This window comes from Gallus gallus, chromosome 2 (assembly GCF_016699485.2).
Source record: "Gallus gallus isolate bGalGal1 chromosome 2, bGalGal1.mat.broiler.GRCg7b, whole genome shotgun sequence".
Classification (NCBI taxonomy): domain Eukaryota; kingdom Metazoa; phylum Chordata; class Aves; order Galliformes; family Phasianidae; genus Gallus; species Gallus gallus.
In genome coordinates, this window is record NC_052533.1 from 121,034,151 (window position 1) to 121,052,004 (window position 17,854).

At 41.2% G+C, this 17,854-nt stretch overlaps 1 protein-coding gene across 1 annotated transcript; it reads right to left on the minus strand.

Annotated features, from left to right (window-relative positions):
- Positions 1-2,320: 2,320 nt before the first annotated feature.
- FABP4 (fatty acid binding protein 4) lies at positions 2,321-5,712 on the minus strand. Its single transcript, NM_204290.2, has 4 exons — positions 5,581-5,712; positions 4,168-4,340; positions 3,842-3,943; positions 2,321-2,553 (listed from the first exon to the last, which is right to left on the minus strand). The coding sequence occupies exons 1-4, from the start codon at positions 5,651-5,653 to the stop codon at positions 2,503-2,505; spliced, it is 399 nt and encodes a 132-aa protein (NP_989621.2). The 5' UTR covers positions 5,654-5,712; the 3' UTR covers positions 2,321-2,502.
- Positions 5,713-17,854: the final 12,142 nt, after the last annotated feature.

Below are 17,854 nucleotides of genomic sequence, written 5' to 3' on the forward strand. Positions count from 1 at the left end.
ACAATAAGAAGGATCTTTGATTCCATTTTTTCTTGTGATTGGAGTGACATGGGATTTGAAAAAAATGCTCTTGGAGATTATGAAGCAGGACTAGAAAGAAGGGTAAAAACTTGCAAGAACAGAGACAAAACATGAGGAGAATATAGATTAAAAGATCTTAAAATGTAAATTTATGTCAACTTCTTTAAAGGAAATATGATCTGGGCACATTTCACCCAAAGGACACCTTAATTAAAATCCTAGGGGAGATCAACCAAACAGAAATAAAAGCAAAGAAGAGAGGCCAAACGCCTGCCTTAACTAAAGACACCAAGGATGTTTTGATGCTGACATGAGGGAGCCGAGGGACTGACTGCGAACATGAGGCCAGCAGTCTGCCTATTCCCAACAGCTCCAGTTTGGGGGTGTGAATGGATTTTGTCTGCTTAGCTGGGGGACCCAAGAGACCAGGCCAAGGCTGCTGAGAGCAGGATATGAAGAGCAGAGCTGGGTGACCTTGGGTTTGGCAGACCCACATGCAGAAATATTCTGCGTTCCTCCCAGTGCTAACCAAGAATTAAAAGCTAAACAGAAAAATAACAGGGAGGTCAGAACAAAGTATAAGCCTTGTATAATCCTCTTCTGAGCTGCTAAAAATCTGTGGCTGAGTCCCCTTCTCCTCTGATCATCCATGAAACCTTTTCAGGAATAGTGAGCCAATAAACTAGCAAGTAAAAACCTGCTCCTCTTAGCACTCAGAGGTGCCTGCTGTGTACTATGGGGTTTGCAGGACTGTGGTGAGATCCTCCTTTCTAAGAAAGGAATGTTGTTGAGTGGTTTCTGATTTTTGGAGAATAGTTCAGCACTTCAAAAAGGAGATGGTGGCCTGCACTGCTCAGCAGGTGAGGGCAAGATGCTTAGAAATGTGTATTGCCACCTTTATTCACTTTTGAGAGAGCACACTTCATTTACTTGAGGGTTATCTCCCTTTACTCAAGAAATGAATACTGTATGTACGGGGTACTCAAAAACATTCTTCCTTTATGCACCTGCTGTTCTTTAAGCTCATGATATTTCACAATCGGTGAAGCCATAATAAAAACAGGGAGCTGCTCGTTCATGGCTCTTTCAACATTTTTCTGCAGAATTAGCTGATAGTCTTTCAGAACTGCTCTTAAATGACTCCTTAGTTCATCTGGAGGTTAGAAGCCCTACCTTTTTCTCTCTTCAGCTGTGCTAATAGTGCAGAATCTAGGACACAGTCTGTCCTGCAGAAGAAAGTCCAAGTGTATGTATGAGGTTTCTGCTGCTGGCAGTAAGGTCCCAGTGCTGTCACCTCTGACAGCTGATTTCAGGAATGTCAGCAACACGTGCAATGTGGTTCACAAGTAGTTAACCCAATCACAGGCTCCAGATATGGTGTTTTTCCCATTTTGTGGATACTGCACATCTTCTCAGATTCTTGTTCAGGTTTTCCCAAGACTTCCTAATTTTTCATCCTCTCTTTGTGTCCTCCCAGGTTAAGAAATAAAGGTTTGTGTGGACATGAACATATGAAGTAGGTGTCGAGAACTAAAAGCAGAAGAAAAAGGGAACTCAAGAACAAGAGGAGTTGAAAAATCTGGCTCCTAAAGGTCTTTGCATCTAAAGAAGTTAGTGTTCCTGTAAAAGCTTTCTCTAACAGATATAAAATACAAAGACTGCTTTAACCTAATGACCTAGGGGAAAATGCATACAGGAGAGTAAGGAGGCTGTAATAAGAGAAAACCTTTAAAGGCTTTTTAGTAGGCTTGAGAGTACTTTCTAAACTGTGATCTTTAGGTTGATGCTTTTTGTCTCATCTAGGGCAAAAAAAAAAAAAGAAAAAGAAAAAAGAAATATTAGGGAAAGGCACATTAGTAACATAATCACACTTGAGAGCTCCAGCAGCTCTGATTTCACTCCAAGCGGAACTGAACAAGATCAAACCACTTCAGATCATCCCCAAGCTTAAAGTTTTCAGCTTTTTTATGTTCTCTCAAACCATAGCCATGGGTGAGGTGCCAGGTTCCCTGTTCACATTGAAAGCCAATGCTGGGCATCTCGACCACAGGCTCCTTGTAGTCGGTAGGCCATTCACAGCAAATACACATCATCAGATGATGCTTTGTATCCAGGTCTTCATCTACCTGCATTACATAGCAAATACCACCTACTGGATGGGCTCTGACCCTCTTTCTACAGTGAGATGGGCCACAGTTACCAAGCATGGTGCTGCCTTTCACATGATACATCCCACATAGCCCCATCCCCACAGTGCACACCCCAAGGCCCGTTCTGACTAATGCCAAACACACAAGAGTTGTAGAAAGCAGAATCGTTTATTGAATAGCCACAACAAATTAGGCTAGTTGCATGTAATTTTGAGGGAATACATCTGTAAAAAGTGCAGTTCTGTTCAAAATGTATTTGTGGAGTCTTTCTCCTTCAGTGAAGTTGTTTTTGTTCAGCCTTCAGCATCAGTCCCACATGAAGACGGCTTCCTCATGCTCTTTCGTAAACTCTTTTGCTGGTAACATTATTCATGGTGCATTCCTGGAAAGAAATGCAAATTTAATCAGCTTTTAAGTCTCACTGCATATTTGTGAGTCAGAAGGTAGAGAACTACTTATGCACTGGGAGCCAATGCAAGAAAGAATTTGCATTTCTCCTCTTTCAAGAACAATTGCCAAAATGGTGAAACTCAATGTTGGAAGCTTCAAAAATAAAAGTCTAAAATATTCATAGAAGCGTAGGACTAAAGCAACATCAAAGGACTGCTTTGGCCTCCCCAGAAGATCTCTAGTCTCTTAAAGAAGGCTTCTGGAACACCCAAGGAGCATTTTGGAACTAGGCAGTTGTCTCTTGTCCCCTCACCTTCTCCATCTGTGGCTCATCTTCTCCATATGAGTGTATAACACATACACGGAGTCCTACACAACTTCCAGCTGCATGTGTCATCCTCTGCATTTTAGGCTCTGTCTTCATCTATTTTTCTGCTAGATCAAATTCTGTTTTCTTCAGTCTTTTCTAATGAAGTTGTTATTAAAAACTACTTTTTATTTATTCTCCTCTGGTCTTTATCCAAATAAAGTTAAGTATTAAATTTGTAGACACATCATTTTCTCTAGGGAAGGCAGAACTCTACAAGAATTTAATGTGTGTGTATCATTTTCTAGCATGTTGGAATCCCAGCTGCCTTTTACAAAGACATAATTAGTTCTCCCCCAGGTATTTCAAAGTGTTTTTCCTTAAACTGGAGAGCAAATTGGGAAACCCCAAACTGCAGCTGAGTCTCACTGGTACCCAGTCAAGCACAGTGCTGTCTGCCCAGATAACATCAATCAAAGGGGATCAGATACAGATTACTCTTTTTTTTTCTTTTTATTTTATTTGCTACATCATAGCATCATAGTACTGACATGGTTACTGGTAGTCTGCAACATGGCCCTCAGACATTGCTATGGGGGGTATATTGGAGATGAACAGAAGTATTTTGTGTCAGAGAGGGTGCACCTAACATGGACTTTGTTGATGCATCCTCTATCCTGTCCAGGACTTTAAGATTATAAAATTTAAACATTTCCCTTATTGAGATTATATTTCACCCTATTCCTTCCTAACCATTTCTTGTTATGGATGGAATGCAGATACCTCTACACCATTCCATAAGTATAAGATCCTTTCAGTTTTAATACATGCTCCAGACTTTTTCAGAAAGACTTCTTACTCAATGCCTAGTCTTTTCAGATGTTTTTATTCCCCGTGTTTGAATCCAGTGTAATACATCCATCAAAACAGCATTCTGCACAGTGAGTTCTGTGATTAGCAAAAAAGAACTCACCACCAGCAGGTTCCCATCCACCACTTTCCTCTTGATAACAGTCTCTTTGCCATCCCACTTCTGCACCTGCTTCAGTGTGCCATTGTCTAGGGTTATGACATTCTGTCAGTGGAAAAAAGCAAAGCATGACTATTTCATCAGGGTTCTTTGGACCAAAGAGGAGACTGTCTCCATGTCCAAAAAGTGCTGAAGCAAAAAACAATCTGAGCACGTTTACCTTTGAAGGCAGCATTTCAAGAGTGGATGTCAAAACAGCAACTCTGCTCTCCTTATCCGACAATCTTTTTGAAATATATACAGTTGGAAAATGCCATTTTTGGACTCACCTTTGTTTTTCTGTCATCTGCTGTGGTCTCATCAAACTCTTCACCCAGCTTGAAAGAGATCTCTGTATTTTTGAAGGTACTTTCTGATCTGATGGTTATCACATCACCATTGATGCTGATAGTTAAATTAGGCTTGGCCACACCAGCCATCTTCCTGGTAGCAAACCCCACACCTGTAAATAAAAAAGGACACTAGGAAAGTTTTATCTCCATGATTTTCTCTTATCTGGGGAAAATAAGAGACTCTCCCCATCACTTTCTATTTATTTATTTATTTATTTATTTTTGTTATTAATACTATGTAGTAGAGGTTCTGTTGTAGCATCTCATTAGCTAGTATGTTTATCGACCAAGCCAGATGGGATGAGACAAGGCAATTGCATGCTCTGTTGTTGGAGTAGCAAAAGCAACATTTTGAAGACTGAGACAAAGTTTCAGTGCCAGATATTTGCATATGTACTTGCTCCAGACAACGCAGTGATTTATGCCCTAACTTGTGTGCTAACTATATCTAAAAATAAATAAGCAGAAACGTACAACAGTTTGTAAGCCACAAAAACAAACAAATAAAAAATCACTTAAATTGCAGATATATTTATCGGTGGCTAGGCTGAATGAAAGGAAATGATTAAGAAATAGCTGGCAACTCTTATGTCCTGAGTAAAATCTGGGGTAAAGATGAAGAGTGCAAGAATCTCACTGAAAGCCATCTGAATGCATGCTGCAGAACTTTCAGTGAGTGTTTTACCCTTAATCTCCAAATAACTCCCTGGATTGATCCAAACAGTACAAGTTACCCCATACTTCCCCCATCCTACTGGAATACGGAAAATTTTAAAGCCCAGATTTAATTCTAAGTGAGAAGTCAACACCTTTAGAGTGTTATTCCTTGAATCTTTTGCAGGTATCTGCAGTACCTGCATGAATCTGTGCAACTTTCTTTGTTAATATTCACTGGAGGCAATCACAGAGTTTCATTCACTTACTATAATAGCCATGACAATTAATCAGTGTCCTAGTCCAAGAGCAAATTTAGGTGTGTTGCTCATAGACACAGAGAAGCTTCCTGCATTCTAGCATTACATCACTTTGTACTTCCAAAAGTTTAAAAGCAAATTCACATAAAATACTGCAGCAAAGTGTTTACTTTCATTTATAGCACTAGCAGTTAGGCATGCATAGACTTGGCCTACCTGAAACTATTCCTCCCAGTCAAGCTTTCCTATGTTATAGGAATGTGACAACGCTAATCCAAACAGCCAAGTTTTCCAGTATAGAACTATTTAATAAAAGTAGTTGGACTAAAAAGACCTTGGTAAACAGCATAGACTGAAAAAGCAAGTAAGGAATAGAGCTCAAATTCAGCATTCCTTCCCTTCCCCAGACACAATAATTTCAGGTAACATTTCTCACCCAGCTCTTTCATATAGTCCTCGAAGTTTTCACTAGAAAGGAGCTTCCAGGTGCCCACAAACTGGTCGCACATTTTGTCAGGCCAGGTAGCAGTCTTTCACAGGATCAAGCAGAAACAGAAGCTGTGAGGATAGTATGAGCTCCAAGAGATGGGCTTTAAAAAGGAGCCTTGGCCACATGATGTACTAGGATGACCAATAAAGAGGGAGTCCTTAGTGCCCAGTGTTTTCCTTCCTCCCCTACCCCTCCTTTGCCAGTAGGTCACAGTGTTATTATTCATATGCCTTTACTAGCACAAAGATCACTGTCATTTTTTTATTTAATTATTTTCATAATTCAAGAGGACACTTCACCATAAAAGCAAATATTAAAATAATATTTTCTTTGAGAATAAAAAGTTAGGTTCAACCCCCAGAGGGTATGCTGTCTCCTATATTCCTTTTCTTTCATTTCAGTCCTCCATATTGTATGAAAACAGCTAAATTCCTAGACTGCAAGATCTGAAAGACTTGGGATCATTTAATTTTCTTTTTGCACAACTACAGTTAGTGATTTTCTACAGAGAGGCGCAGAACTAGAGGAAAAAGTGGATGTGGGGAGAGAAAGTGGGAGTGCCGGTGGCTGTAGAAGGATATATCCTACTTCCTTGGCTGAGGACTGAGATCCAATAGGTCTGTATTCTCCTTTCCTGGGATGCAGTGGGGACACAGCGTTCTATGAAATGCAGAGTAACAGAGTTGATGACTTGTCCCACTTTGACTTGTGTTCCCTCTGGAGACCTGTGTCCCAATGACTAGCATTGTGATTACTTATTGCAAAAATCTAGGTACTGGTATCAGTCCACTGAAGGTCTCTGGATTTATCATTTTCTTTCTGTTTGTACTATTTATGTAATTATCAGCTCGAGACAAAATGTATACAGGCCTAGCATAACAAGGTCTACTCTCAGCTCAGATCATGAAGAACTGAGGCATTAAGCAAGCAATTTACTAGATGTTCCTTCTGGCTGTAACATGCTATTACATGGTCAGAAAAAACACAAGCATTCAATCCTATGCATTCTTCTTTAGGTGGATTTCTTCAACATACTTTTCTGATCACTGAAACAAATGTGTTGGTCCACATATTTTGATATAACAATGTTATATAAAAATTATTTGTATAGGATTGTAAGATTATAGGAAAGTTCAGACAGGATGGTGCAGCCTTGGGCAGGGCCAGCTCACACCGGGCTGCCCAGGGCTGCATCCTCTGGGGAAACTTGGACAACTCTGAGGATGGAGTTGCACAGCCTCGTGGGAAACTCGCTCCCTGTCCAGCCCTGTGTCCCTGGGGAAACAGTTGCCTCATCTCCAGTCTGAAATGCTCCTCTTTAACTTCTATCCTTTGGCTTTTATCCTTGGTTCCAACTCATCTACTCGTCTGTCGCATTCCATAGATGTTACGTTGTAAGCACCCATGGCCTTTCTGTTGCCACCTTTAGGGCTGCTGAGCTGCTCCCCTGCCGGTTCATCCCCATTTCATTGCTGCACAACCTGAATATTCCTGTAGGTGTATGATTAGTTACCCTTTTGTCCCTTTTAGACTGCAGGCTCTGTTTGAGAAAAACAACAAAAAAGATTTTTTTAACTCCATCTCATTTTCCCCCGAGAATATCTAAATCTGAAGTTTGGCCCGTTCTTTTTTTGAGTCTTTGTGTATTTATTGACTTTGGGTTAATCCTAAAACAAATAAAATAATATTCTAATTATGGAAGCCCCCAATTGCTCTACTGATTGGCTTTCTCAGTGTATCACATGCTCAGATTCTCTTTAGAAGGAAATTCTGAAGGACCTGAAGATTGTGTCTTTTTATTACTGAGGATTATTGGACTGAGAAACACTACACTATGTGTGAGAAGTCTGTAGAAACCTGAAAACTCAAATCCAGTAAAAATATAAATACTTGAAAGTATAAGGTGAGAAACGCTGCAGTGGCTCTAAAATAAAGGATGTAAACTTGTTGAACTCAGTTCCTGCACTTACTTTTCTTGTCTTTTGGGAACTATTCTGTGTGTGACTTACTAAATTCACTTCTTTGGAGGGGAAATGAGGCTTTTATATTCAAAAACACAACCTGAAAGTGGGAATTGGCTTTCCTTCCATGTTAACAGCTGTCTGCAAAGCTTTTGCTGGAAAATGGTTTTTGGGAGAGAGTTGAAGCACCTGTTCCATGTAAATCTGTTTGGAGGAGACAAGCTCACTCACCCCAGGCAATCAATTGCTTGCACCTATTTGAAGTCAATCTGAGCTATTTGTAAATTTCTTGCAAACAAGATAACTCAAAAATGCACGCAGAAGAAAACCAGTCTGGCTCACATCAAAGCTATCTGGGTGCAGTCTCACGGGCTCTCACTTCGGAAGTATCATCTCCACAGTCTCCTCTGCCTTGAAAGAGACTTCTGTGACAAGATGTTTGTGGCATCGATGCCATCTAATAGAGATCCTGCCTGCTCACTGGAGCAAAGGCCTCACGTAATACAACCCTGCTGGTAAAAGTTAGAATAATTAATGGTTATGGAGAAACTGATGTTGGTTTTGAGCCCAAAAACTTGGGCAAATCTGGCATGTGTCAGTTGTAGAAACCTTGCCAGCAAGAGCTGGGCAGCCTGTGGTCATCAGCACTGATGGGATCTAATACTTCCAAAAGCAAGAAAATCTTTAAAAGTATATTAATCTCCTTGAAAATAGGAAAGAGTTTTGAAGAAAGGGTAGAAGGTGAGAAGTAAAGATAAGAAAAGATGCTGGAAAGGACTCAGGAAACAGACTCATCACAGAGGGGAGCTCTATCTCTTAACTGTGATATGAACTGATGTAGCTGAAGCTTGCAAACAGTGATGGTATGCTGCCTGTGACATGTTTTTGGGGTGTTATGATCTTTGAGGATGGCTCCTGATGCAAGAGGTGCAGAAGTGGAACAGCAAATAGGCAGCCATGTGGGGGAGACCAGTGAAAAGTAAGGTGGTGATGGGTTGTGAGTCAGACCAGCTGTGCAAATCTGAGATAAACAGCTCTTAACAAAAATGAACACTATAGTAAACTGCCTCTGCTTCTTTAAGAAGTACAGGAGAAACAGTGTCATTTCCACTAGAGTATGTGGAGGATTTTTTTTCAGCAGAACTGTCACTTTGGGCATCTTTTGACAGAGAACTGTGCCAAAACTTTCATGGTACTTCAGATGTGCATGGATTTGTCAAAGTAAAAAATACAGCTTACTCTCAAATGTGAAAACACGAAAAAGCAAATCAGAATTATGGATACTAGCAGGAGACATGAGCAGGTCCCTTCTCCTCTGCTCAGCAGAGCAGTCCCCAGCACCACACTGATGCTCCCCACGCACTCATGGCTGAGCCCTCCCACCTCACTCAGGACTCAGGGCACTATTGCTAATGGTTGCTTTGCTAAACAAGTTGGTTTGGGTTTGGTGTTTTATTTTCATCACATTGAGAAGGGATGCAGGTATGTTAGCTGCTAATGCCATGCAGGTGATAGACTTCCAGAACATAATATGGGCATTTATGTATAAGAGTATATAAATGCCAGAGCTTTACCTCAAATATACTGTATTCAGCAAATAAAATAGTGAGATTGATGATGTCTAACTCAATGACTTTCAAAGATTTCTATGAATATCCAGCTTTTCTTCAACATAAGCACTACAGATGTATCATGTTCCTAGGTACTTACTGACTTCCTTTATCTAACAAACAAGTTTAAAGGTATTTAAAATTTCTGATTCTTAAATCTGTGCAGCATTTTTCTTATACTGTAGAAATCTCATATCTAACATCAAGGCTTTTCTTCTTGAGAGTCTGCCATAACAGTTGGCCTTTCTGTGACTCCCATTCTGCTTTCGTCTGTAGACATTATTTCCCTGGACTTGTCTTCCAACACATAAATCCTACCTGTTCTTCCAAAAATATATATTTATATGCATATATATTCTTATTTATCCTTAAATCTTTCTCTAGATTTGCTAATTTCATTCTGAAAAATACCTTTGCAGTCCTTCCATAGAGATGTTCTTCTGAATCAACTCAGATCATCCAGCTGAATCCATATCTTGACACATCCACCTGATCAAAGTAATGAGACTATTGGTTATATCTGCTTTAAGCCTGCCCAATTTGTTTCCAGTTCTGCCTTGTTATTGAGGCCCATATGATACTGCCTGCAAAGAGCCGTTCTTGGGTCTTATTTCCAGAGATTCTCTTGAGTCAGTCTGTCATGTCTCAAGTCTGCAGAGGTCCTGGCTCAAGTTAGATGAGTAAAACCAAGGTGACTACAGCTGTCTCCGTATTAATTGTATTTTTTTCTTCCCAGAAATCATGTAGGGCCTTATTCTTTCCCTATCAGCTGATGAAGAGCTGAGAGCGGGACACAGATCTATTGGCTCCTAGTAGGAAATTCCCTCAGATCTTCCTAATTCTTCCTACACATACTGACAGTCTCAACAGAAGACATGTACAGAGAATAAAGTGTATCTTCTATTGTAAGAACTTGACGTTTCTCAGGAAGATCTTCCGGACAGCTAGAGTCTCTTCTGGTGCTTTAAGTTGACAGTAACATAGCATATGCAATATATCAGTGAGAAAATGTATTACTTGTGGAAGATGACTGTACCAACCTCAGATTCTTTACTCTCTAGCTAAGAAACTCATTTTTACTAGCTTGCATTTAAAATCTTAACATTAACAGCTTAGCCTGAATCACTTTTAATTGCTGTAGGTAGCTTGTGTGGACTTCCTCTTGCTGTTTATATTAACCCTAGTAAGCACTGCCTTTTTCCTGAGGAGTGGCTGGTCTTCAGTATGAATATAGTTACTGTGGACATAGCTTTCAATGTTATGATAAAGTTGAAATTTTGCATTTGAAATTCTTTTTTTTTTTTTCTTCTTCTCTTTTCTTGCTTGATATTTCTAAGCAAGCTGAGGAGAAATGCTGGCACAAAGACGATGGACTAATGCATTTTGGTAATTTGCAATATCTTGTAAGTTTTAAGTATTCCTCTCAGTGGCTGGCATTCTTTTGTAACAGCTGACCTTCTCTGAAGCAAGAACTTTCCCAGAATTTTGCTTCTTCTAAGAAGGCTGAAGAAAGAATAAAGTGTAAGAAGTGCTATTTCAACAAGGCTAAAAAGGCACTCTACAAATCATTTAACCTTTGCTGAAACTGTGGTTTAGGTAATTATATGCATTTCTCTGTCCTTACTTCTACATCTCCTCACTCTTCATGTCACAGTGTCTTGCTGGTAATGCAGTAGCCTGGCTGCTTGGCTCTGGAACCTTTCTGAGATCTCCTGTTGTATTTGCTAGAAAGCTCTGAGTTGTTACAGATGTACTGGGATTGCATCCAAAGACCCATTACTCCACGTAAAGGAAAGGAAAATCCCCAAGGATGAGACGCCCTGGCTTCAGACATCCAGTCTTGCTGAAATCAGAGACCCAGCCTTGTTGAAATCAGAGACCCAGCCTTGCTGAATGAAGCTGTGTGTACAGCAGGGAGGTGGCTGGAGGCTGGCAGCTTCCCCGCAGCCTGCAGCACTGCAGCTGAGTGCTGCCCCCGGGCGCTGGGAGCCGGAGGGGAGGAGAAGGGCTGCTTTGCAGACTGCCCTCCTCAACATCACCAGCACAACCAAATAGCTTGATCTCCTACTAATCAGGAGCCAAAAGGACATCAACAGTGTTAACATCTGGCATGTAAGCTTCCCTCAAGGAGTGGCTATAGATGCACTGCTTAATTTCAGGTAGTAAAGCAGCTCCTCACTCGGAACACTGCAGAGGGGCTGGAGGCAGAGAGTAGCTGACACAGGGAGGCAGGAGCTGTGCCAGTGCATCCTCACCAGGTGTGGACAAGGTGCATCCCAGTGCCTCTTGGTGCTTGAGTCCCTAACCTGAGCTGAGCCTTAGCGTGGGCATACACAGGTCTCTAAAGTTTGTAATGCCATAATGACCTGAAATGCCCTGAAAGGGTTCCAGCAGTCCAAAAATGTCTTCTACTTTTTCCCCACTGAAGATCTTATTACAGCTTTGAGACATGGACTGGGGCTGTGGGTATGAGCTGGGGTCTCTAGCGGAAACAATATGAGGAAAAAATGGAGGTCTCAGTACTGACAGCCATTTCACTGATTTATTGTCCCTGTGTATTAAATGGGGGTTCTACTCATCACAGCATCTTTCCAAACTCTGTTGCTGCTTCAGATTGTAACTAGTAAAGCTGCTGCTGGTTGTCAACAAAGTTGTAAAGGAAAAAAAAGACCTGGAAGCCCTCTATTACATTATCTATTTGTATTTCTGTTACCAGCTATTGTAATGATAGTGTGGCATTGTTTCATGAAGCACAGTGCAGTGCCCATTACTGTTATTTGCGAGCTTTCAGACTGTTTTGAAGGTAAAGATGCGGTGTCTTTCTGAGCTTCTTACTGCAGGCCTGAAGCACACAGAGCCATCTGCAGAAGTTTTGATGGCTGGTTTTCCCTACAGCATGGGCTTGCTGCACTGGCCACCTTCATTCACTCAACAGCCCCTCTATTCCTTCAGGTTATGCCAAGTTCTGCCACTTCTCATAGTGAAAGCTGTCGTAAATTCTTGGTGGAGTGTTTTGCCCATGGTGAAGGTACCACAGAATCATAGAATTACATGATTGGTTTGGGTTGGAAGAGAACCTGAAGATCACATAGTTCCAAATCCCTGCTGTAGGCAGCATTGCCACTCACAACACAGCAATTTATAGAATCATAGAATTGCTAAGGTCGGAAAAGACCCACAGGATCACCCAGTCCAACTATTCGCCCTTCACCAATGGTTCTCGCTAAACCATGTCCCTCAACACAACATCCAAACGTTCTTTGAACACCACCAGGCTCGGTGATTCCACAATGCCACCTTAGGGGACTGTACCCAGTGGGCCTGGAGAAATTGCCAGTGCCTTGTTCATGGAAGGACCATAGCAGATCTCATTCAAGAACTGAAGGAAGAGAGCATGACGTGAGGCTAAATGGGCTATTTTTTAAAAGAATCTTTCTCCCCCAGCCTCTGTGGATGCAATTTCCTCATTCTCTTGTACCATTTTAGTTTTGTTGCCAAATCACCCAAGCTGAACATAACTTAGTTGCTTTTATGATCTTATATAGCTTTAGTTGTACATATCACTGTTCTGTTCTAATAGTACCTTCTGTGCTAGTTTTTGTTGTTGTTGTTGTTGTTTTTACATGAATTGCTAGTAAGCCAATACTATCTTGCTGGAATTATAGCAAAATATTTGAAAATCCCTTTCTGTTTTCAAGTTACTCTGTCTTATTGCTGCTTCAAACCACTTGACCACCATTAAGGCCGTTTGGCAACCGATGGTTTGGCAACATGATTGTTGCCTTCTTGATGTTTACAAAACTCCCGTGAGAAATCCCCCTAGTTGTTGCACCTCCAATTCTTCCTTTGTTTATAAGCATGGCATGAACATGATCATCAGCATCAAGAGCAGAAGATGGGAAAGGCAGAAATATCGCTTCTGACTGCCAAGAATGACTCCCCAGGAATAGAATCTAAGTCAGCATCTATTTATTCTTTTTTCACAAACATCTAGCACAGTCCTGCTGCACAGAAATGGGCTTGGTAGAAGAAAATTATTTGCAGTGTTTGTGTTGTACTACTGTTCATCAAATTTCCATTCAAGACTATAATATGTTTGCCTAGAAACATTTCCTTGTAACTAAATACATGCTAAGACATTGCAGTGCTTTCTGAGATGACCAAATGGTGCTTCCTGAATACTGTCAAAAATGTCACCTTCCATCGTTCTTCAGCTGTCTGTCCATAAAGACATCAGCCTGTGGGCTGACATCTCCTCACCTCAGCCTTCTGCAAGCCTGTTACAGAACTACTGATCTGATTTTTTAGTTTTCCACATATACATTCCCTGGTGATGAGAAATAATGCTAAGTCAGGTAAAGCTTCTTTGAACAGGTGAAATGATTATTTATAATGTTTGGCCTTGAAAACATTGATATGGATAAAGAGGGAGTACGTTACGGGAGTACAATGATAAAATACAATACATAAGGACTTAAAAACTAATTCCAACTAACCTTGCTTTCAGAATGATGTTTAAGGTGAACGTCAAGGGGAAAATATTGGGCAATTCACATTTCTCTGTACAGGAAGATAGGCTTTTGAAATGGGAAGACATTAGCACAGCCATAGTCCACTGAAGCTAACTTCATTGACTACCAAGGTAGTTAATATCAAGACAAAAAGAAGGAGTGGGATTAGTCCTGGTTTAAATCTCTAACTGCTATTCGGTTCCCTTTTTGGAACCAAAAAGGGATGATGCCTTTATTTTATTTTATGATGAAAGTTGACAAAGTTCTTCTGTAAAGGGGAAAATAGCTTTCAAAACTGCAGAAATCATGATGTCACTACCTTTGGTTAGAGTAGGAGGTTTAACATTTTGGATTTTTTTCATAGGTACCTACTTCTTCCACGAGATGTACCAACATTCTATATGAACAATGCATGGTTTACTGGGTCAGACTGAGATGGAGAACAGCAGCCTGTATGGTGCTTAGTTGGAGTCAACTCACCGCTGTTAAATTTAACTGGTTGACTGCACAGTTGATAATGCAAAGGTAAATGTTGCAGTGCATAAATCCTTGGTTGAATTTTCCAGATGCCAGGTAATAAAATGCTATACTAAATGTGAACTTGATGGTTAGTAATTTGTTTTCCCATTCTGATAGGCAGAGCTGTGCAAAATGAATATATTTTTTTCTACTAATTGCTTTTGTCTGTTTAATCTCAATTGATTTCATCACATATCCACTAGATTATGTTAGCGAACTAAAAATCATAGAATCATAGAGAATGGCTTGGGTTGACAGGGACCTCAAGGATCATCAATTTCCAACCCCTCTGCCACAGGCAGAGTTTCCAGCCACTAGATCAAGTACTACATCAGGCTGCCCAGGGCCACATTCAATCCAGCCTTAAATACCTCCAAGGATGGGGCATCCACAACCTCCTTGGGCAGCCTGTGTCAGCACTTCAGCACTCTCTCAGTAAAAAATTTACCTCTGACATCTAATCTAAGCCTCACTTCCTTTAGTTCAAAACCATTCCCCCTTGTCCTATCACCATCTACTCATGTAAAAAGTTGATTTCCCTCACATTTTTAAACTCCCTTTGAGTATTGAAATGCCACAATGAGGTCTCCCTGCAGCCTTATCATTTCTGGGCTGAACAAGCCCAGTTCTTTCAGCTTATCTTCACAGGAGAGGTGCTTCATCCCTTGAATCATCTTTATGGCCCTCCTCTGGACCCTCCCCAAAAGCTCCACATCCTTCCTGTTTTGGGGGCCCCAGACTTGGACGCAGTGCTCCAGCTGGTGCTTCATAAGGGCAGAACAGAGAGATACAATCACCTCCCTTGCCCTGCTGGCCACTCCTCTTCTGATGCAACCCAAGATACCATTAGCCTTCTGAGCTGCAAGTACACACTGCTGGCTCACGTTGATGAAAGTCAACCAGGACCCCTAAGTCCTTCTCAGCAGGGCTACTCTCAAGTTCTTCTCTCAGTTTGTATACATATCTGGTATTGCCTTGACACAAGTGCAGAACTTTGTACTTTTCTTTGTTGAACCTCATTAGGTTCACAACGGTCCACCTTTCAAGTTGATCAAGGTCCTTCTGGATGGTATCCCTTCCTTCTGCTGTATTAAATTCACCACTCAGCTTGGTGTCATCAGCAAACTTGTTGAGGATGCACTCAGTCTCATCATCTATGTCATTGATGAAGATGTTGAAGAGCATCGGTCCCAAGATGAACCCCTGGGGGACACCACTAGTTACCGGCCTCCACCTGGACACAGTGACATTGACCACAAACCTCTGGCTGCAACCTTCCAACCAATTCTTTATCCACAGAATAATACACCCTTCCATTGCATATCTCTCCAATTTAGAGATAAGGATGTGGTGGGGGACCATGTCAAAGGCCTTGCAGAAGTCCAGGTAGGTGATATCAGTTGCTTTCCTTTTGCTCATCGATGTCATCACTCAGTCATAGAAGGCCACCAGATTGGTCAGGCACAGCCCTTCCTTGGTGAAGACATGGCGGCTGTCTCTGATCACCCATTCATCCCTCATGTGCCTTTACATGTCTTCCAGAAGGATCTGTTCCATGATCTTCTCAGGTACAGCTTTGAGGCTCACCAACCTGCAGTTCCCCGGGTCCTCCTTTCTCCCTTTCTTGTAAATGGGAGTGATGTTTCCCTTTTTCCAGTCCCCAGGGACTTTGCCTGACAGTCAAGACTTTTCAAATACGATGGAGAGTGACTCAGCAACCACATCAGCAAGCTCCCTTAGGACCCTGTGTTGCATGTCATCCAGTCCCATGGACTTGTACACATTCAGTTTCATGAGTCAACCTCTTACCTGCTCTGCCTTTACAGTGGGGGGGAGTTTGCATCCCTAGTTCCCACCTAGAGGTTCACATTCAGGGATGTGAGGTTTAGGGATATGAGAATACTGGCTACCAGTGAAGACTGAAGCAAAGAACTCATTGAGTACCTCAGCCTTCTCCGCATCTGTTGTAGCCAGTTTTCTTTTCCCATTTAGCAGAGGAGATATGCCCTCTTTGGCCTGTCTCTTCTGACCTGTATAATCCCTTCTTATTATTTTTGACAATTCTTGCCAAGTTCAATTCCATCTGTGCCTTGACTTTCCTAATTCCACCTCTGCAAGTCTGGACAGCATCCCTATATTCTTCCCAGGTGACACGCCCTTGCTTCCACTAGATGCCTTACTCATTTGAAAGCCAAATTTTCCTTCTGTCAATAAGACTCCAAAAATAGGTGTGAATTCATGTTGTGCTCCTGGTTCCTCTGCAGCAGAAAGTGTTAATATGGTTGGTTCCTGTCTGGGATGATAAGAAAGCTTCTATCCTACCACTAAGCTGCTTCTGAGAAGAATCAAATCCAAGGTAGTAGAATCTTATTTTTCTCATGCCCTGAATTATTTATGCAAAATTATTCCTAATCTTTAATTGCATGATTTTACACACCAAAATCACCCATTAAAGTTCATGAGGAAATAAAAAAAGACAAAGAAACTTTGTCAGCTGCCTGAGGCACCTCCAGACGTGAGTAGTTCAGGCCACCTACAGTCCAAGGCCATTGGATCCAAGTTCTCTGCATAAGATGACAGCACAGAGCAAGTATCATGACAACTAAGCCATGTTCCTGTATTGGTACTTCAAATATGGCACATCAGGTCCACAGTTTTGGGAAGGGACTACAGCATTTGAGAAACCTGGTGCAAGGCCAGCAGCACCCTAGTCCTCAGCCACCTCGTCAGCTATATCTGCAGTTGAAGAGGGTAAAAGCAGTTGTTTTCACTCCCCTGATTTTTCTAACTTCCAACTAATATCTGTTCCAAGTAATCCATTTACTCACCTCCTACTTCTGATCTTAATGTGATTGTGTGATTGATACTGTGGCTTCCTTTATTTTTTTCATTCAAATGGGAAGGATATAAAACAGTTCTATTAAAGATTATTTCCATTCTTTTAGTCTTGGTTATCATTCAGAAACTGTTGTTCATAATGTACAGGCAATCTTCCTGGAGTCAGTAATGTTAGTTTAACTCAAACTTGCCTTCTAAAGGATCATGTTTCCAGTGCATGATTTGACTATGCAGGGGAGAAGGAAAATGTCCAAACAAATGCTGAGCCATCCTCGCAGTGGATTGCACACCGAGAACAGCCTCTCCACCACCCTTTCCCCATCCATTACTTGTCTCTTGATCACTTCTTTTTGGCTGTCCCATTTCTGGGGCTGGTTCAGTAACCTCAGGCCTAAAGCTACAGCACCGAGAGGAGATGCAAAGAAGGTAATCACAAATCTCCTATTCATACAACATTTATGCTCTAGATTACAACGGTATTTAAGTTCCCTCTTTAGGGTATTTCTATTTTACTGTAACTACAAAAAAATATGGAATAGGCTTCACATCAATTAATTTCAGCCATTCAATAAATAATTAGTCAGCTAACTGCATGCAGAAGAGAATTTCTCTTTCCATTGACTACAGAGAACACAGATGACTTTTTTAAATTGACGCAGTATAATCATCTTGCTTTCACTGTAGATCCACAGAAAAGTTACTACTATATTTGAAATTCCTTCATTTATTAAGACATAACAATGACCTGTGTCTGAAAGCTGAAACTGGAAATATCCAAAAT

Bases quoted from the DNA above. Each gene is read 5' to 3' on its own strand.
- FABP4 (NM_204290.2), bottom strand. From the start codon at position 5,653: ATGTGCGACCAGTTTGTGGGCACCTGGAAGCTCCTTTCTAGTGAAAAC. The intron at 3,944-4,167 runs GTGAGTCCAAAA...TTCCACTGACAG, and splicing joins CAGATGACAGAAAAACAAAG to AATGTCATAACCCTAGACAA. The intron at 2,554-3,841 runs GTGAGTTCTTTT...ATTTCTTTCCAG, and splicing joins TGGATGGGAACCTGCTGGTG to GAATGCACCATGAATAATGT.